Below are 21,212 nucleotides of genomic sequence, written 5' to 3' on the forward strand. Positions count from 1 at the left end.
TGTCCTGGGGGGGTCCATGTCAGGGCAGAGGCACTGCTCGCTTGCAGCGATTGCCCTTAGTGTCCCATGTCTGTGGGAGTGGTCTCCCCATGAGACCGGTAGGCAAGCTGGAGATCTGGGGGTCCTTCACCCATCTCAGCCCACATTCAGCTCTGTCCCTAGATCACTCCCACATCAACCCCTCCTCACCATTCCCACTTGCTTGTCCCCACCTACCATCCCTTGCTCAGGCGACCTTTTACTTGCTTTTCAGCTCCTACCCACTCCCCATTCCACTTCCTTTGCCCTGGCTGCCTGTGCTGGCAGTGAGCTTGATAAAAATTGGTGTCAGTAGATTCCTTCCTGCTTGGAAATTCTTCCGGAGCCCTCTGTCCCTGCCTGAGAGACGTGTGATGGTGTGGCAGCATGAGCCCCCTCTCTGCGAGGACTCTCCTTGTCTCTGGCCTTACAGCCACAGCCTGCCGGGGTGCTTTGTGCTCTTGGAACCTAGTGCTTCCTTCTGCAGCATCCAGGCTGCCCACCTGCTCTCTTCTCTTCCTTGGGTTCCCCTCTGCACCGCGCTTCTCGCTGGGGTTAACTTTTAGTCCTTGAAGTTTGTTCAGTGTCACCTCTTTTGAATCTGCTCCCCAGCCTCAGGGGGCACAGGTGTTGCCTGTACTTCCTTGGTGGTCCCTTAGCATCACCATCAGGTTCTCACATAGCCTTGGCATTATTTGGGGGCATCTGTCTCCCTTACTCCGCTCTTGATGGCTGAGACCGTCTTCCTCCACCTTGGACACCCTGCTGCTCAGCATAACATCTGCTTAGTAGAGAAGCAATAAAGGATTCGTATAAAGATTACGTGACATGAATATTTACACTGTGATAACACTCTAAGGGAATTTGGGTTTAATAAGGTGGCCTTGAGCAGTCTTCTGTCTGCTCAGGACTCACAACCTCGCTATCATTTGCTTGTAGCCTCTTTAGGTTGAATGGGCTGCCTCGGTGGGTGGGGGAGGGGTGCCCTCATGCATCCCTCCTCACCATCATCACCACCACTCACTTCTCAGAACCGATGGCCAGAACAGAAGTCCTTGCTTTTGTATGTGTGTGAGTTTTCTCATTTTACACAGTGACATGAATGTCATGATTAGGACATGAGTTTCGGTGGCCCAGTTTATTTTTATTGTACAAACAGAACACACAGCTAGTTCCATGTCTACAAGCCATTCTCAGTTCCTTCCCCTGCCCTGCTTCTTAGGGCCTCCAATCCCAGTGCTGGGACCAGCAACCCTGTACCCCTCAGGTCTTAGTTTCTTCACCTGTGAAATAAAGATGCTGGGTTAGATCAGGCTGAGAAGCCGTGGTCCACACAATGTCCGGGAGGCCCACGGGAAGTACCCGTACCCTCTGACATGAACGTTGTTGATGACCTGTATATAACTTACCAATGAAACCGTGACTTTGAAAAGTTTATACGTTGCTGGAAAAAGATGATTTCTAAAGTATCAGTGTGTTCCCTGGCAAATTTTCTACTATGCCACTTTGGTTTTTTGAAGTATCAACACGTTCTAAGGAAGCAACACTTGCGGGTTGAAGTGGGTTTTATTTGATGGCCATCAGTGTGTCGGTGGCACATTGAAAGTCATGGGAAGAATGGCCAGAGTGGAATTCTTTGGACTCACTCAGTGCTGATGGGTGCTTGGGCCTGCAGACTTGCTGGGGAAACGGGGCATAACGTTAGCGGGGCCAGCGACTTCTGCAGGCTGTCTTGTGTCACTTTGCAGAGTTCCTCACCAGCACTCTGATGGGTGGCTCTGAAAAGCCGATGTCACCCAGCCAATGCCTGGGTCGCTTCTCTTCGCTCCGTCTGAAAAATCGCGATGGCTGTGTTCTCTGTAGCTGGTGCCAACGGAGTTTTAAATGGAGGTGTGAGCATTTTGTCTATGAATAAATCTTCTTGGTATGATGTCTTTTGTGGCAGCCCAAGGTTTTATTTTTAAGTTTTTAAAAAATGGTTATTTTTGAGAAAGAGAATAGGGAAGGGGCAGAGAGAGGGGAGGACAGAGGATCCAAAGCAGGTCCCAAACTGACAGAAGTGGGCCTGATGTGGGGCTTGAACTCACGAACTGTGAGATCATGACCTCAGCCAAAGTCAGATGCTCAACTGACTGAACCACCCCTGTGGCAGCCCAAGGTTAAGAGGAAACTTACTATCTTGTTACTCTGTGCAGAGGAGGGCCTCCTGGGTCTTGGTCCAAGCTCTCCCATAGAACGCTTGCTTAATGTGTTTGGCACTTGGTGAGAGAAGGGTGCTGAAATTATTAGCCCTAAGTCAGTGATTTTTATGGGTCTTGAAGCATGATGTTCTAGAATGATCTTTCATTTTCCTACTTCCCTTGTCACACTCACAGATGCCTTGGGTTCCTCCCCTCCACATTCTTTCACTAACTTAAATAGGTTGTCTCTCTCCCTCCCCTCCCCTCCCCACTTCTTTTTATTGATTCCTTCTAACATCCTGGTCTGCTTTCCCCACACGAGGTTTTCGTCACTGTGCTCCTGGCTGAGCAGCAGCACAGGAACTCTCTGGCTGTGCCTGTCAGCACTGATGTTTGCGGGCCATGCAGCTTTCCTTCCCAGTGATGGAACAGGAATGGTCCCTAACGGCCTTTAATTAATTTGCCCTCGGCTCATTATTGTAAGCTGGTTTAAAGTATGATACATTAATTGTGTCTCTTAAAGGAACAGGTTTCATTTTAAAAGGCATGAACCATGGAGAGAAAAGATAGGGGTGGTTATTCTGCTGATGCCTCCTTTCCCCACCAAATGGAGGCTCAAAATAGCCTTTCACTCAAAGGCTAGTGCTATACCAATGACTGCATCCTGGGCAAATTGAGTTTGGAAGAAGGTGGAGAATAAACACATATTGGCCAACCACAGCTGTACTTGACTTTAATACGAATGGATGCATCATTGGCCCATTACAGCCTCGCTCACTACTGGAGCTGGCCCGGCCTCTCCCATGGGACCTTCTGCCACCAGAGCTCTCAAGACTTCTGTCCACTCTTGGGGCCGTGCTGATGGAAGGCGGGGTTCCTCTTTGCATACCTCCCACCTGGCTGTCTCCAAGCTTGGTGAGAATGGCAAATCTTCTGGACTCCAATCTGAACCCAGCCCTCCTTTTTACACATAAGGTTTCAGTTTTGAGTTGACATGTGTTTTTTTGATACTTGCCACTTCTTACATGGACATCTTCTTCCCCAGTGCTCTGACTTAGGACTCTTAAGCTGAGTCTGGGGTGGCCAGATCTGTCTTTTCTTGTCCCCCCCATCCTCCCCAGTAGAGGCTGCATGCTCTTTAGCATGTGTTCACAATGTAGGCGGACAAAGAGGAAAAGGGAGAGAGGCTCTGTGAGCTCCTGGGAGAAGCCTCTGGAGATGCCCTCTTACTGGCATAGGGTGGGCTCTGGGCCTCTCTCCCTGCTCTACATTTGATGCCCTCTCTCTTTTGTGTTAGCTGACTTTCAGGCAGTAGGGATGTATGAAATTCCCTCTGTCGGGATTTGGGACCCATTAGAACAGTCTGCACAGTGGATTGGGTGTGTGGGAGAGTAAGAGGACCTCCGAGCTCTGTTTCCTTCTTCATAGGCTGAAGCCCAGTGTGCACATGGATGTGCATGCATGAGGATGCACACAGAGAGCAGAGGCTGTGGACACGGAGGGCAGAGCAAGGGAGTGCCACGGTTCTCAGTCACCCCTCTGTAAGGAAGCCTTGCGTGTACTCCTGTAAGCCCTGATTAAGACTCAAACCTGAACTCTGCATAGACCGCTGCTTCTAAAGGAGGAGTGATTGATGTGGATGCAATCCAGGAGCTATGTCAGACATACCCTCAAGAAGCTACCTGGCCAGTCGTATTCCTAGGTGAGCCCTGCACCTCTAGTCTAACTTGAAAGGGAGGCCTGCACAACCATGGTGAGTCTGACTTCCCGTATGGTGAGGCCTGGATGTGACACAAATAGAACACTTAGTTTCTTGAACTCCAGAGAGTGGCCAGCAGTTAAAGCTCGAGCCCATGCCTCCCGTGGCATGGGTAGCCCTGAATCGAGGAAGCTGGGAACCTGGGCGGTAGGAAGGAGTGCTTCTCCTTTGGCCTGTGTGGGCTGCTCTTGAATGACACCAAAAGGCTATCAGTAGTCACTGGTTTGAGCCCAATACCTGATGTGATGAAATGTCTGCTGGCTGGTCCTCTGCCAGCAGGAGTTGTGTGTGCCTCTCAATGTGATAAAGGATATAGGCATGCCTCATTTTATTGCACATGATTGCACTTGGCAGATGGTATGATTTTCTTCACAAATTTGAAAGTTTTATGGCAACCCTGTGTCAAGCAAGTCTATTGGTGCCATTTTTCCAACAGCATTTGCTCGCTTCATGTCTCTGTCATATTTTGGTAATTCTCACAATATTTCAAACTTTTTTATTGTTATATCTGTTACGTTGATTTGGAATCAGAGATGACTGTTTGCTGAAAGCTCAGATGGTTAGCTTTTTAGCAATAAAGTTATTTTTAAATTAAGATATGTACATTGGTTTTTTTTTAGATGTAATATTGCGCACTCAATAGATGATAGTATAGTGTCAACGTAACTTGTATATGCACTGGGAAACCAAAAAATTCTCTTGACTTTATTGTGATAGTTACTTGATTGCATTGTTTGGGAATTGAACTTGGGATATCGCCAATGTATGCCTGTATGTCACTTACAAATGTGCTTGGTTCCTAATCCTATTTGTTCTAGGTAAACACTGGTGTCTCCTAAAATGTATGTGAAGAAACAATAGAACATGTTAGGATGAGTATAGAGGCTATCTGGTATCACTATGTTTTAAAAGTAGAGCACAAATTTGAGTTTTAATTAAGCACTGTAATTTCATTTTACCCCATGATCTTGGTTCTTTAAGAAAGACAATATAAATGATCTTATCAAAATCAGAGTAATACCTCTTGGGATAACTAATTGGTCCTTTTAATTTCAACCACAGTGGTGAGGATTTCCGTGTTTTCATGTTATAGAGACCGATGCATGACATTTGTAAAAATATCAGTTGCATAGAAAAAAAACAAAAAAGGTTTTGCAGTACTTGGGGAGAAGATACCTTGGTCCATAAAAGTGAAACATCACTGCTAATCACTTCCATGAATGGTTAAAACAAACAAACAAACAAACAAACAAACTACAATTTAACAGATGCCAGATTGGAAGAATTTCTGATCTAGACCTCATGGAGTGCTTTTAACATATGGAATAAAAACGCTTTGCCCTTTGAAGGACATTTCAGCCAAAATATGTAATATTCTTAAATAAGATGGCTGATCTTTTGAGATTTGGTATTAAAAAGGCAAAACTACATTAAAATATGTGAATCTTTCTCTGAAGTTTGTAGTGAGAATTCTCTGGCATTAAAGAATTATTTGGGAACTTTTCTATTTCATTAAATAATTATTCCAAACAAAGCTGAATGAATGAATGAATAAAGTTAATAACTATAAATAGTCTTATTTTTTAATTAAGGACAATTGAAATAGAAAGACTTTTCAAATAGAAATTGTGGTTTAATTAAGAGAGACTTGGCAAAAAAAAAAAAAGGGAGAGTTTTTTGGCACCACTCAAAGATATCTTTGGCATTTGTACAAGCATGTTTCTCATCAAAGGGTGGAAGGCACCATCAGGCCTCCCTGAGGTCTTCTGTTCTAGTGCCACCACAGAGTCCTTTGTGATGTCCTAGATGCTAAAAATATGTAGTGGATGCGTATCAACTAAAAGAGAGGTTATCAGACTAGATAAAAACATTGCAACTATAACTACGAGAAACTCTACACCATGCAAATACTAACCAAAAGTGACCACTGAGATACCACCTCGTACCTGTCAGAACCTCTACAATTAACAACTGAGGAAACAACAGATGGTGAGGATGCCAAGAAAGGGAAACCCTTTTGCACTGTTGGTGGGAATGAAACTGGTGCAGCCGCTCTGGAAAAAAGTATGGAGGTTCCTCAAAAAGTTAAAAAAAAAAAAAAAAATTACCCTGTGACCCATCAGTGGCACTACTAGGTATTTATCCAAAGGATACCAAAATGCTGATTTGAAGGGACCCATGCCCTCCAATGTTCATAGCAGCACTGTCAACAATAGCCAAAGTATGGAAAGAGGCCAAATAGCCATTGATGGATGAATGGATAAAGAAGATGTGGTTTATCTATATACAATGAAATATTACTCAGTGATCAAAAAAAATGAAATCTTGCTATTTGCAACAACATGGATGGAACTTGAGTGTATTATGCTAAGCAAAGTCAGTTAAGGACAATGAGACAAATCTTATGATTTCACTCATGTGGAATTTAAGAAACAAAGCAGATGAACATAGGGGAGGGGAAGAAAAGATAAAGATGGAGGCAAGCTATAAGAGACTCTTAAATGTAGACAGCAAACTGAGGATTGCTGGAGGGAAGGTGGGGGGGGGATGGGCATTAAAGAGGGCACTTATTGAGGGTGCCTGGGTGGCTCAGTTGGTTGAGTGTCCACCTCTTGGTTTCTGCTCAGGTCATGATCTCAGGGTTTGTGGGTTTGAGCCCCGCATTGGGATGCATTCTGACAGTATAGAGCCCACTTGGGATTCTATCTCGTCCCCTCTCTCTGCCCCTCCTTCCTCACGTGCAGACTCTGTCTCTCAAAATAAACTTAAACAAAAAGAGGGCAACTTCTTGGGATGAGCACTGGGTGTTATGTGTAAGCAATGAATCATTAAATTCTCCTGAAACCAGTACTACACTATATGTCAACTAACTCGAATCTAAATGTTTTTAAAAATTCCAAAAAAAAAAGGAGAGTGATATACTCTATTACGTAAGTTTGAGAAATGAAGAAAAGCAAAATAAAAAGTTCTTATCATCTTGTTAAAAAAAAGAAACTAGAAATCGGTAACAAAAAGATACTTGGAAAATTCCTAAATATTTGGAAGTTAAACAGTGTACTTCTAAATAAGCCATAGGTGTAAACAAACAAACCAACACATTTTGAGTGGAATGAAATACTCATCATTCATTCAATTTTGAACTGAATGAAAACAAAAACAATGTATCAAATTTTGCAGAGTGTAGCCAAAGCTGTGCTTAGGGAGATGTTTATAACACTAACTACTTACATTAGAAAAGAAGAAAGGTTTCAAATCAGTCGTTTCAATTTCCACCTTAAGAAAGTAGGAAAAAAGAACAAATTAGGCCAAAAGCAAGCAGAAGGAGGAAAATGATATAAAAATTAGGAAAGGAAAGAACAATGAAATCAAAAGTTGCTTGAAAAGAGCAATAAAATGTGATATATCTTTAGCCAGACCAAGTTAAAGGGAAGAAAGACACATTACCAATAACAGGAATAAGAGAGGAGATTGCTAAAGTCAATAAAAGGATGATCGGGAATATTATGAACAACTTTATGCCCATACATTGAACAACTTAGGTGAATTGGAAAACGTTCCTTGAAAGATACAAATTATTAAAGTTCATTCAAGAAGAAATAATCAGAAGAGCCTTATACTAACTGAAGAGATTGAATTCATAGTTGAAAACCTTCCAATAAGGAGAACTCTTGGCCCAGGTAGCGTCACTGGAGAATTCTGCCAAACATTTAAGGAATATATAATACCAACTATACAGACTTGCTCTGAAAGTCAAAGAGGAGGGAATACTCCCAACTCATGAGATCAGCATTGCCTCAACATCAGCACCATTAAAAGGAAACAAAACTATACATACACATCAATATGCTTCATGAATATAGATGTAAAAAATCCTCAACAAAATATTGTCATTTTCAGCTAAATTTGATTTTTTTTTTTTACCTGATTTTGACTATCATACCAAGTACTAAAACCTTAACAACCTGAACACAACTAACCATCATTTTCATTCACGTGAATCAGAAGCCAGGACAGGTCATTGGTAACTAAAGGAGGCTCTGTGATATTGTGAATTCACTTAAGACTATTTTTGCTGGTTACCTAGTGGTATATATGCAAGAAAGTCTACCGCGAGCCTTACCACCTTATACAGAGGTACTTGGAATTGACTCTGTCTTCTGATCCTTTTCCTGGATAAGATAAATCTGCCCTTCTTCTTCTTTTCTATAGCCCCATACTTGCATCTGATAGATTTGTTCTTATTTATTAGAAGTGGTAGTGGCAAAACCCAAACTTTGAGAAATCTGAGATGTTAGCTGTGGAAACTGAACAAGTGATCGCCCTGAGGACCAGACCCGGGGGTGATGCAGTTAACTCCATTTATTTATTATTTAATGTATTTTGAGGCCATGCAGACATTTTAGAAGTCAACTTGAAAGTTGTCTGGGCTTCATGTCTTAGGGTCTATGATAAACTAGATGTTCATTTTAGGGGTGGTTGATTCCTCTAGAGTTTTCTCAGATACTTGTTTTTAGGAAGACAATGCATACTCTCAATCAAAACTCTTCGTAATAAGTGATCATCAACTGTATATTGTATAGATGTGGTAGATTCCATGGTGGTCAAACAATGAGAAGGCCTTGGGGTCAGACACCACAGACCCCCCAATCTGACGTAATCTAGCCTCTGCCACTTACTGGGTGTCTTCATAGGTTTTGAGTCTGGAGGAACCTGACCCCTGCCCAAGTTGCCTGGAGAAAACCAGTGTCTGCAACACAGTGAGGGAGGCGGCCAAGGCTGCATGATCAAGGGCTTGATGGGTCATACAGAGGATCTTGGATTTCATTCTCCGTGCAGGGGCAGCCATTGAAGGGTTTAAATAGGAGTGGTGATGTCATCAGGTGGTCACCCAATCCTTCTGGCCTTGGTCTGGAAAGTGGATGGGAAGAGGTCAAGATGTTTGTGGGGAGGCCTTTGTGGGAAGCTACCACCATAATTGCTGAGTCCCACCTGCCCTACATCCTTCTGAATCTAAAGTGGGAGCCTGTTCACTTTCAGAGCTACTGTGCAAAATGGGAATATTCTTCTCATGACCAGACTTCTGCCAACTCTTTTAGACCTGTGTATTCCATGGCCTTCCACTCAAGTCTATGACATAAGCAGAGAATGTGATTCTGGGCATTGCCCCCATATGCTGAAATTGAAGCTCAGAGTGGCCAGCCACCAGAATAACACTGCTATTGACTACTTTATTCTTAACGTTTTAAATGCTTTGGTATCTGCCTTTGTCCTATCAGTGTTTGGCATAACACAAAACTTTCATCCTCTAAGTCTATTGTTACCTGTTCTCATTTTATAGACCAGGAAATCCAAGACTTAGAAGTAGACTACTTTGTTCAAGGTCATCTCCCAAGTAGGTGGTGACACCAGCTTTGAAATGCAGGCTGACTGCTTAGTTGTTGCTCTTATTAAGTTCACTCTTCACTACCTGGTGCCTAGAACAGTTCCTGGCAGACACTCAGGAAATACATGTTGGGTGCTGTGTATTGGGAAAGCCTGGTGCCCGATGTGAGGAACCTGACCTGCCAGCGGAATCACGTGGGTCAGGGCCACACTTGAGTTGTGTGAAGCTGAGTACTCTGCACTCCCAGGCCTTCTGTGTAGACTGGGATAACTGGTTTCTCCCCTCCTCCTATGTGCCCTCGGCACTTTGCAGCTCTCCTCCGCTGGCTAACTAGTAATTGTGGCATATTCATTCATCTTCCTGTCATGTTGGGACCTCTGGACGTTGGGTGTTAGGTTGGGGTCACCTCCTTATTCGCTGGGCCTGACCTAACGAGAATGTGTTAAATATGACTGAGGGGAGCATGGGGGTTGTAGGAGGTGGCCTGCATCTTGGGCCAGAGAAGCCTGACACAGGGCTCCTCTGTCTGCCTGGCTCAGGGCCAGACCCGTTCTTGAACATGAGTGAGAGCCCAGGAGCAGGCAGAGCAGAGGCTGCTTAGAGGGCCATCGCCAAGGCATCCAGTCCTTAATCCAGCACAGCGTCCTGTGCTGCCCTTGGATCTTTAAGGCCCTTGACCGTTAGATCCCAGGAAGAAGAGGTCCCTCAAAGCTGAGCCCAGCTGCAGAAAGCACAGTGGTGCTGGGGCTGTGAGGCCAGGAAGGAGGGAGGGGGGAGGATGCATTCCATCATGACTGTGTTCATTTGCCGGATATAGTTGGCTATCGAGTACAATGGTCTACAAACAGCTGGGACTAGAAGTCTGGAGAGAGGGAGGGTGGTGGCTGAGGGTGCACGTGGGGTGTTGGTCTCTAAAACTCACTCATCCCCTCTTCCGGCCACCTGTAGCAGCCTGGACTGTTCCTTGTACCATCTGAGGTGAGGTCTGTATCTTAACTGGATCCAGTCCCCTCACCTCTGCAGTGGACATTCTGTTCATTGTTCGTGTTCTCTCTGTGTCTTTACCCTTAATTGCATCAGTTTAATTAATTTTATATGTTTTGTTTTTTATTTCAGAAAAACTGTACAACTCCAGTGGGCGAGATTTAAGAAGGGCCCTTTTCTCCCTGAAGCAGATATTTCAGGTAAAAAAGAAGACACGTGTGCTCACAGGTCCTGTTTTTGTATTGCTTATGGAATCAGATACAAACCTATTTCTGCCTCTTACTGGTTACGGAAAGAAAAGTTCCTTTCGATTAAAATGTCAATTAGGTCAGAGTCTCAGTTGAGACTATTTTTACCCTATTAAATATTTCAAACATAAGTAAAGACGACTTTACCAAATCATGTTTTTCCATGCTGACTTCAGACTTTTAAAAAGAAAAACCTACTGCAGATATAATTGAGGTCTTGCGTTGTCCCCAGAACTAACCATCTTCCTCCCACCCCAGGCCCCCTCTGTATCCATGTTTCCATGCTGTTGGTGAATATTCACCAAGAGTATGTATATCCTTTGTTAACTTCATACATGTTATGCTGCATGGATCATACTCCAGCTTATTTAGTGAAAACGGGATAGATGTAGGCATGACTGACATAGCTCTGAGTCGTCTATTGTATGAATAAAGCATAATTGGCTTTGTTCACTCTTCTGTTGGTTTATTCCCAATGTTGGCTATTTTAGAAACCATGCTGCTGTGGATGTGTCCCTTGTGCACACATGCAGGGTCCATTTTATCCTTTCTTCCTAAGCCTTCCCTCTTCCCCTGCCTTGAGAAAGTCCCGGGCCTAGTAAGGAAGGCCAGGACAGGGGAGCAGGCAAGCTGAGAGACTCTCACTTGTGAGTAGCCAAGAGGAGAGAGGGACAGAGCCAGGAGAGAAGGGAGAGGCTGCTGTCTGGGCAGAGTCAGGAGGTAGCACGTGCACTGAGTGTCTGTATATTCCTAGGGTATATCCCTCTTCTCTCCAGTTCCTGTCTTAGCCATATTCTTAAAAAATTTTGTCAGTGATAGTTTTTTTTATTTTTATTTTTATTTTTTTAATATTTATTTTTGAGAGAGACGGAGCACAAGCGGGGGAGGGACAGAGAGAGGGGGAGACACAGAATCCAAAGCAGGCTCCAGGCTCTGAGCTGTCAGCACAGAGCCCAACACGGGGCTCAAACTCATGCACCATGAGATCGTGACCTGAGCCACAGTCGGATGCTTAACTGACAGAGCCACCCAGGCACCCCTGTCAGTGATAGTTCTGCCAGAGTGGCAGTTCCCCTTCATGGATGTCTTCCTGAGAGGGGACTGGCAAAAAGGCCAACAATCCATCCCATCTGCACATTCTGTTGTTCCTGAAATGTGTTCAGTCATGCCCTTAACCTTCTCCCAGAACAGAGTCCCTTCTCAGTGTTAACATATCTGGACATGAACCCTCTTGGCTCTTCCAATAGTTATGGTGGTGAACCTACCCTGTCATTGCTCCTCATGCTGCAGCGTCTCTGAAACACCTTGCAGTTGGGGTCTACCGTGGTTCAGACCGGTTCTTCTGGAAAAATGGCAACATCTGTCCATGGGCACTGCCTGCTTTTGGTTCTCTCCATCTCAGTCTCTTCTTTCTACCAGAGGGGTTTGAGGAAGGCCTTCTCTTGCTGGTCCCATGTAGCCTTCTAGATTACATCTGAATTTCTCAGTCTAACATGAAGCCCTCGTGGAAGCCTCTGCTGCCCAATTCTCTGCCCTTGGCTGCATCTTAAATTCTATTCATGGGTGCATTCTGGGAGCAAGCTGTACCCTTCCTTTTCTGCACCTTTTCCCCTGGATCTATTGCTTCTATCCCATAATGTGTTGCCACCCCACATCCACTCTCCATGTCTCTTGGTTGACCTCCTGGTGTCTCCTCTTGCTAGTGCCCTTCTCCCTAAATGAGTCCTTCCAGTGCCTCCAAATACCTTTGAAGTTCTCTGAGCTTACTTGTAGTATAGAACTTACGGCACTTGTCTGAGTCTAGCTGTCTGCAAGCTCCCTGGATTTCATCACTGAGTCTTTGGGGCCAAGCACAGTATCTGGGGCTGTGTAAGCAATGGGTGAATTGGATAACCTTCTAGCAGATGTGTATGTCGTTAGTCTTTCTGGTTTCTAATTTAGTAAACACTATACTAATTGTCCCAAAGTTCCATCTGTATCTCCTTGTTCCTTAGCCAAACAAAACGAAACTTGTTTACCTTTGATGACATCCTTCTCTTCAACCCAGATCCCCAGCTGCAGTTGGGCTGGACCCTCACTGTACCACCAGAGGGCCAGGCTCATGCCATTCCTCGTCCTAATTCATTTAGTCCCTCAGCCTGCCTGATGTTCTGTTCAGCTTTGACTTCTTTCAAAACCTGTGTTCACCTCATTGAGTATCCAGTTGGTGGCAGAAACTGAAGAGAGAGGAGTCCGTTATTCCAAGTGACTTTAAAACATTGTGATTTGTGTGCTTTGAGTAGATATATTCTTTTTTTTTTTAATTTATTTATTTTGGGGACAGAGAGAGACAGAGCATGAACGGGGGAGGGTCAGAGAGAGGGAGACACAGAATCTGAAACAGGCTCCAGGCTCTGAGCTGTCAGCACAGAGCCCGACACGGGGCTCGAACTCACGGACCGTGAGATCATGACCTGAGGTGAAGTCGGCCGCTTAACCGACTGAGCCACCCAGGCGCCCCTGAGTAGATATATTCTAAGAACGAAAGGAACCACACGCCCAGTCAACTGTTTGCAATAGTCCCATTGCTGCTGCTGGTGTTGTGTTGCTGTTCTAAGACTGGTGTATGTGTTCTAATTTGGTCATTCTTAGAGTTGTTAAGCATTAAGATTCTTGGTGTGTGAGGAAAAAGGAGATAGAAAGGTAGAAGAGGTTAAGAACTCTGTATTCCTGAATTTAATTGAAAGTATCAGCATGAACCCATGGTGTTTATTGTCTAACTGACAAGCAACTAAGCATATTTCCAGCTCAAAGTTTACTAAAAAGCACTAGGAACAATGGTCAGCCTATTACTTAAAGCACCACTAGCCCCAAGGTTGTGATGTTGAGATACTGAAAGGAACAATAGATCCTTGGAGAAATAGCTGAGTCGAAGTCTGGAATAGGAAATGGGTAAAAAAACCAAAAAAACAAAAAAACCTTAAAGCAAGGACGGTATCAGGTCCTGCTAGGATTCTTGCCAAAAGAACAAAGAACTCAGGAGCATGTTGAAGGGTCTTCTACTGGTGGTTGGAAAATAGCAACATCAATAAGGATGATAAATACGATGGATTGAAAGACATCGGGAAAGTTGGCATTGATGAGTTCATAATGATACTAAAAAATAACGATGAATAGGTCACCTTAGGAAGATGCTAGTGAATCAGCTGATTATTTTGAAAAAGGGTAAAGTTTAAGAATCTCACATTTATCTTACCCTTTGCCTTTAAAATTTTTTTAATTCAAGTATAATTAATATGCAGTGTTATATTAGTTTCCAGTGTATAAAATAACGATTCAACAATTTTATATGCTCATCTATACTGCTCTTGATTCCCTTTCCCTGTTTCATACATCCCTCCACCTACATTTCCTCTGGCAACCACCAGCTGTCTGTATTTGAGTCTATACTTTTTACTCTGGATCTCTTTTGTTTCTTAAATTCAAGTGATTTCACTTAAAATTATAGCCTCTAGATCCATCTGTGTTGCTGCAAATGGCAAGATCTCATTCTTTTTTATGGCTGAGTAATATTCCACTGTATGTATATATGTATGTGTATATATAGATGTATATATCTATATATAGGTAGATATACCACATCTTCTTTATTCATTCATCTGTCTGTGGACACTTGTGTTGCTTCCATATATTGGCTATGGTAAATAATGCTACCATAAACATAGGAGTATATATATCTTTTTGCATTAGTGTTTTCATTTTCTTTGGATGAATACCGTGTAGTGGCATTACTGGATCATATAGTAACTCTATTTTTAATTTTTTGAGGAAACTCCGTACTCTTTTCCACAGTGGCTGTACCAACTCACAGTGCACGAGGATTCCATTTTTCCTCTACATCCTCACCAACCCCTGTCATTTCTTGTTTTTGATTTTAGCCATTCTGACAGGTATGAGGTGACACCTCATTATAGTTTTAATTTGCATTTCCCTGATGATGCGTGATGAACATCTTTTCATGTGTCTGTTGGCCATCTGTATGTCTCCTTTAGAAAAGTATCTATTTAGGTCATCTGCCCGTTTCTAAATCAAATCGTGTGTGTGTGTGTGTGTGTGTGTGTGTGTGTGTGTTGGTGTTGTATAGGTTCTATATATATTTTGGGTATTAACCCCTTATTGGATATATCATTTATAAATAACTTCTACCAGTTAATAGGTTGCATTTTTGCTGTGTTGGTGGCTTTCTTCACTGTGCAAAGACTTTTTATTTTGGTATAACCACAATGGTTTAATTTTGCTTTTGTGCTTCCCTTGCCTTAGGAGATGTCTAGAAAAATGTTGCTAGGACTGCTGTCAAAGGAATTACCACCTATGTTTTCTTCCAGGAGGTTTACAATTGCACTAAACATAATAAAATACCTAGGTATCGTACCCTTCTCTATGTAAACTTTAGGGTAATGGAATGGTAGTTGAATGGAAGTTTTGTTTACCATAATCTTCTAGCTAATGGGGAGGAATAATAGAATTAAAATATCACAGTTTTGTAGCCCTATGTGAATTGATCTGGGTATTGAACATCAATGCCTGCGCTGACATGGTGGAAAAGAGATAAGCCCAGATTGTGTGTCGTTCCTCGTGGGAATTCGCACTCCCATCAGTGGTGTGCTAAAGCCAACAAAATCAACCCTGGATCTCCTCATGTCCCCCTGTGCAGTACCAGTTTAAAAATGATCTAGGATAGAGGCACATGCTAATCTTCCCCACAGTGGTGTAATGAATAAAGTCCAGACTGTAGGCTACTCTACAGGACAGATGACCTACTTTCCTAAACACCTACATTTCAAGGAAAACAAAAAAGATGAATTAAAAAGACCTTTAAAACTTATCAACTGAATGTCACATGTGGATCTTGTTTGGATCCTGGTACAAAATGTAAAAAATGGAACAGTATTTATGAAACAATTGGAGTTTTGGTCACGGACTGGACATTTAGTAATATTAAAGCATCAGTTTTTTATTGTGAGTACATAACTTTAAAAAGAGTTTCTGTATTTTGGAGATGGTTATTGGAGTATTTATGGATTAAGTGATGTGATGTCTGGGATTCCCTTTAATAGGGCAGTAGCAGACAGACAAATTAATATGGGGTGGTAGGGAAACAGGACTGGTAGGAGTTGACTGGCACCTGAGGGTCACTCAACTCTTCTGTCTTCTGTATATGTTTAAAGTTTTCCTTGGAGAAAAAAAATTCAAAAACAAAATGAACGTGGTTGAGGTCTTGTTGCACATTCCTTCACTGAGTTTGTTCTGTGGTGTTAACTCTGAATTCTCAGGGATGTTATTTCTGCCATTTATTCATCACACGGATAGTTTTGAGCAGCATTTGCTGGTATTCTGTAGTCAGTAGCTCTAAACCAGGCAGGCATCATTGGGTATTGAATGGATTACACAGGCGTAAACTGTCTGGGGCTTGGATCACCTTCTCCCATACCCATAGTCTGCATTTAAGTCATCTTGTGTTTTCTACATGCAGGACTTCTTTCTGGAACTTAAGAGTATAAGGGTGTAAAATACCAAGCCATTGGTCTTTTGCATTGAGCTGAATAGTTTTCCTTGACGAATGAGCACTAAAAAGAAAAACAAACAAAAGATCACAGGTTGAAGTATGGCTAGTGTAGAAAATTCTGAAATGCAGGGACAATCCCTGATCAGTTTGGGTTAACGTTCTGATTTCATTCTAGTTGGAAACCAGTGTTTTAAATATCATTTATTAATGCCTAAATATTTTAGGATATGTGTTCAAAATCTCCTACATTGTCAACTTGGAGGACATTCTCCACAATTTATTAGCCACAAATGCCTATTTCTTAAGTGCCTTATCTACATATGTCCATATGTTTTAGTTAAGGTTCTGAATCTTCATAAACACTGTCTCCCTGTTCCGAGGATTTGGTTGCTGAATACCTTGGCCTGGCAGCCAACTCTCGGCTGTATTAATATTAGTGATTAGCTTGAGTGGTTTCTCGAGGGCTTGTTCTCACTTTTTCACCATGAAGTCATGTGTGAATCTAGCTTTAGTTCAAGTAATAAACATTTGTTACATGCTTGGAAAAACCTTCTGACTAGACATGAGCTCATCTAAATGTTCACTTTTCACATATGCTGGTGGAAAAGGATATGGATGGAGGGAGAATTATTTTTATTTCCTTTATACACACGAGTGTAAAGTAATTTTCCAAAAACTCATGATATTGTCCCATTTTCTCTTGCTTCTAAAGCCGTGATTATCTTAAAGTCTGAGTTAACACAGCTGTCTTTCATTACCTTCAGGGCACAAGCATCTCCCACCCCCACCAGTGCCCTCTGAACGTTGAGAGTGTTTTCTTGGTTCAAAGGGAGCCTTCGCCTGGCCTGCCCACATTTAGCTCAAGTCCTCCATCCATATAATTGGAAAATGCCATAAAGTCAAAATGAGGGGCTGATTTCACATAGGGACAGGAGAATTATGCCCATTTGTCTAAATTATTTTTTTCTTTTTTGGAGATAAACTATGGTTGCTGACCATTCCTATAATAATAACCATTCATTATTCCATTAAGCTTCCTACTATTTACATCACTGAGGTTTTTTTTAATTTTTGCTCTGTTGTTATAATTGAAGATGAATGTTCCAGTCTTACGCTAGCTGCCTCTGAGACCAGGCATTGTCCAATTCAGGACATCTCCTGAAACAGTAGTGGAAAAATGCCTCTCATAGAGCTCTGTAGAACTTGGTACTGCAGAAAATGATTGGGCTTGGGCGCAGGCTGGACATAGGTGATCTTAGCCCAAGTTTTGAGTCTTCTGTAAAGAGAAGGTAGGCTTAGATCAATGGTCCTCGAAGTGATTGCCCTTAAGGATTTCCTGGGGAAGTTATTCACAGCCAGAGCCCTGCCCTCAGAAATTGTGATGAAATTCATCTGGGCAGATCCTGCTTCCTATTTCTTTTTAAAGATTCCCTAGATGATCCTAATGTGAAGGAGTCAGGGGTGAGAACCATCGGAACATCTCTGAGTCACCTGGGGGGATGCGTTAAGCACAGATTGCTGAGCCTCATGGTAGAATTTTCTATGCAGTAAATTGGGGTATTTGCATTCGTAACAAGTGCCCAGGTGATGCTCATGCTGCTGGTGAGTCTGGACACCTGTCTTTGAGAACCACTGCATTAGATGGTCCCTGAGATTCCTTCCACGTCCTGCCTCCTGTGACTTCCTGTGGCCTCCTGAGGCGGCCCCTTTGCAGACAGATGTGGTTGCTCCAGATGCACGGCTGGTCATGTGCCTCCTGACTTGTCCTGCAACACAACTTGGGAGGAGGAGAAACTGCTTCCTCACTCAGATACCATGTGCAAGACCCTTGTAACCACTGACCTTAAGGACGGTCTTTTGGAACACACGAGTGGCTTTGAATCCGCCACTTGATGGTCTGTGCTGCAATGGAACGTTTCCTGTTGCTAAAACCCAGCAAGCTTCATGTGGCCCGTCCCGAGGGACCTGTGGGGAAGCAGAGCCTGGTGATTTTTGAAGAATGAAAAACAGAACACTATAAATATTCTTGACAGGGGATTCATTTGCTTTATCTTTATTAGATTGCCCAGAAGGCAATAATTGGTCTTTGGCAAACAACAACGTGGAGACTGGTTGTAAAATTCCTCTGGCAACAGTTAAGATGCTCATTTGAATAGAGCAGAACACTCTTTAGAGGTCAGTCTGGCTTCAAAGGCTCGTACATAGTTTTAACAGCATGGACAGAGCATGGACTGGGACAGTATTTGAAGTCTTTTTTCTCTCTCCTTTCCTGCCCAGGATGACAAGGATTTGGTGCATGAATTTGTAGTGGCTGAAGGTCTGACGTGTTTGATCAAGGTGGGAGCTGAGGCAGACCAGAACTATCAGAACTACATTCTGAGGGGTAAGTTCTGATGTGCCCGCTGCAAGGGGGCCCTGGCATTGCTTCCAGAAACTTCGATACTGAGAGTTTTGAAAAAGACTTGGATTACAGAGTAAGATGATAAAGACATCCCCGAACAAAAGATGACACTTTCTTCAGGTTTTATCACTTCCTGGAAACTAATCGGTGACTGAGCTAATTTTTGCCCCACACCTCTTCCTGGTTATTAAGGAAAATACTCCTTCTCAGGAGGTTCTCTACAATCCCTTTTATTTGGTGAGGAAAGAAACACACTACGGGGGCCTGCATTTCAGCAGAAAGTCACCCCAAACCAAAGAGGCCAATTTCTTTCCTGGGAAATCAATAACTTGGGTTATTACTGAGAATGCTTGTCAGAAGCATACACTCCTCACTGGGTTTTCATGTTTGTGACTCGGTAGGTTTGGGGTGGGCCCACAACTTGGATTTTAAGGAATGATTCCGGAAAGCTATCTGTATAATTTCATTTTTCAAAAAAATGTTAATTTTTGAGAGAGAGAGAGAGACGGGGAGAGAGTGGGGGGACAGGGGAGAGAGAGAATCCCAAGTAGTCTCTGTGCTGTCAGCCCAGAGCCTGACTCAGGGCTCTATCCCACCAACCAGAAGATCGTGACCTGAGCCAAAATCAAGAGTCAGACTTTCAGGTGCCCCTCATTTTTTTTTTTTAAGTGAGGTACATGTGGTGTTTGAAGCACTGATTACTGTTCCTTTTCACAAAATTAATGCTCTTTGGTCATAGTATTTTTGTCCACCTTCATATAAATAGTTTTACTTGATCCCATAAAAATGTGACAAGGGAGAGCAGGAATTATTAGGTTGGACTCTAAGAAATGACTGCTATCAACAGTTTTGAACTATAGGTCAAAGGAGAGATTTAATGTAGTTCAATATTATCTCCATTTTTACAACTGGAAGATTTGAGACTCAAAGATGTGGAGTAGTTACCCAATCAAGTCCCTTTCTCTTGGGCATGGTCAAGCAGGGGCCATGCCTGGGCCCGGAGGGAACATCTCATCTCCTCTTCACGTATACCTGCAACCCCACAGCTTTATCTCCCTGTTCACATAGGGGGGAAATACTGCTTTTCCTTTTCCCTTGGGTGAAGGACAAGTGCATGAAACATGATTTAGTATCAGATATCCATGGTCAGGCTTGAATGAGACAGGCAAAGTGAAACTGTCTCCTGCAGTTCCTGTTGTGTTTCACCCTGAGCAGAAGCCTCCTGACCTGTCTTGGTACCCAGCACAGCGAACTGAGTCCTGCCCTCTTGGACCCTGTCCCTGGGGAGCCACAGGGGCAAAAAGCAAGAAAGAAAACTTAGGGCTTGTTAAGAAAAAAAAAAATTAAGGACATATTTTCAAGGCAGTGGTCATGGTTTCTGTTCTTCTTGATAAATGCCGAGTGTGTGTGTGAGAGAGTGTTCCTCAGCCTTCTGCTTCTCCATGGTGCTGGGGAGGCTGGAAAGTCACCTCTTTCTACCCATCTTCAATCTTTTCCCGGGTATGTGGTTGATCCTCATTACAAGTTGTCAGTAGAGATGGCTTCAGGATGAATTTGATGATTTCTCTCCCCATAATGAAAACATGGAAACTTGTGGGATTTGTGTAGACAGATGAACCGCACACTTGGTCCCACTGTTGCCTGTCAGTGCAGCTTGGTGTCTGAAGAGATTCTCATCCTAGGCTTTTGTTTCACACGGGTCTAATACCTAGAAGGGGGGGAAGGCACCAAGACAAGGACAAGGGAAACTTGTCTAGTTGATTTTCCACCTGACATATGGATGTTCATAAGTTGAACCTCCTGGAAGGAAATGAATCTAAAATTACCTAATTCTGAATAGTGGGTCCACACAGTAGGGTTTTTTGTTATGTTTAAAGTATACACACACACACACACCCACACACACACACACACACACACACCTCTATAGAACGAATATTATAACCATCTATGTATTTAATTTCTTGTGACCCTCATCTAGGAGTGTGTGTGTGTGTGTGTGTGTGTGTGTGTGTGTGTGTGTGTGTGTGTATTTTTATGGGGTAAACCATCAGTGTAAACCTCCACATTGATCTACAGCCAAGCCTGGGTTGAGGGGGATGGCCCTGGTAGGTGGGGTCAGCCCTTAGCAAGAAGGCCACATTTTTGTCGAAAGCCCCTCGCACACGTCTCCCACAGGTTGGAACTGGGTCACATGAGCACCTGTAGCTGCAAAGGAAGCTGGCAGATGACTTGACTTGGCTTCCTGGACTCTCAGGGCAGGGCGGGGTGGCAGCAAGAGAGAAAGGGGGTGGCTCTGGGCCTGACGATCACCAGGGCCTGCCACACAGACCAAGTTAGGAGGAAAGAGTTCAGCCCTCACTCCCTCCTGACTGAGGGCAGGGTAATCTCAGTGGCTGTACAAGGCCCCCAAATGGTGAACTGTGTGAATTGTGTTGCCTGGTCGGGAAAGATGTTACTGATGTAGAATACTTTAGTGAGGCTCTCCACCTTAATGCTTCTCGTTAAACTGGCAACGGTTTATTAACTTGCAGTTGTAGTACTGGGAAGGTGCCAAAGTCAACTGCCACATTTTTAAGAATCAGAATACCCAAACACAACCAGGGGAGAGTCCTGTCACCCATGTGCTGCTTGTCTGTGTAGAAAATGCCACCGAGGTCAAACCCTTGCTGCAGACCTCTCTTCCTAAAATAG

At 43.3% G+C, this 21,212-nt stretch overlaps 1 protein-coding gene across 12 annotated transcripts in view; it reads left to right on the top strand.

Moving 5' to 3' along the window:
• Positions 1-21,212, top strand: part of FHOD3 (formin homology 2 domain containing 3) — a 471,894-nt gene that overhangs the window by 190,002 nt on the left and 260,680 nt on the right. For all 12 annotated transcript variants that reach the window (XM_086682773.1, XM_086682772.1, XM_086682774.1 and 9 more), the window contains exons 4-5: positions 10,457-10,524; positions 18,395-18,500. In XM_086682773.1, coding sequence (XP_086538899.1) covers positions 10,457-10,524; positions 18,395-18,500 — 174 coding nt within the window. The remainder of the gene's footprint in view (positions 1-10,456; positions 10,525-18,394; positions 18,501-21,212) is intronic.

Source organism: Puma concolor, chromosome D3 (assembly GCF_028749965.1).
Source record: "Puma concolor isolate L17-30 chromosome D3, mPumCon1.1.hap2, whole genome shotgun sequence".
Taxonomy (NCBI): Eukaryota; Metazoa; Chordata; class Mammalia; order Carnivora; family Felidae; genus Puma; species Puma concolor.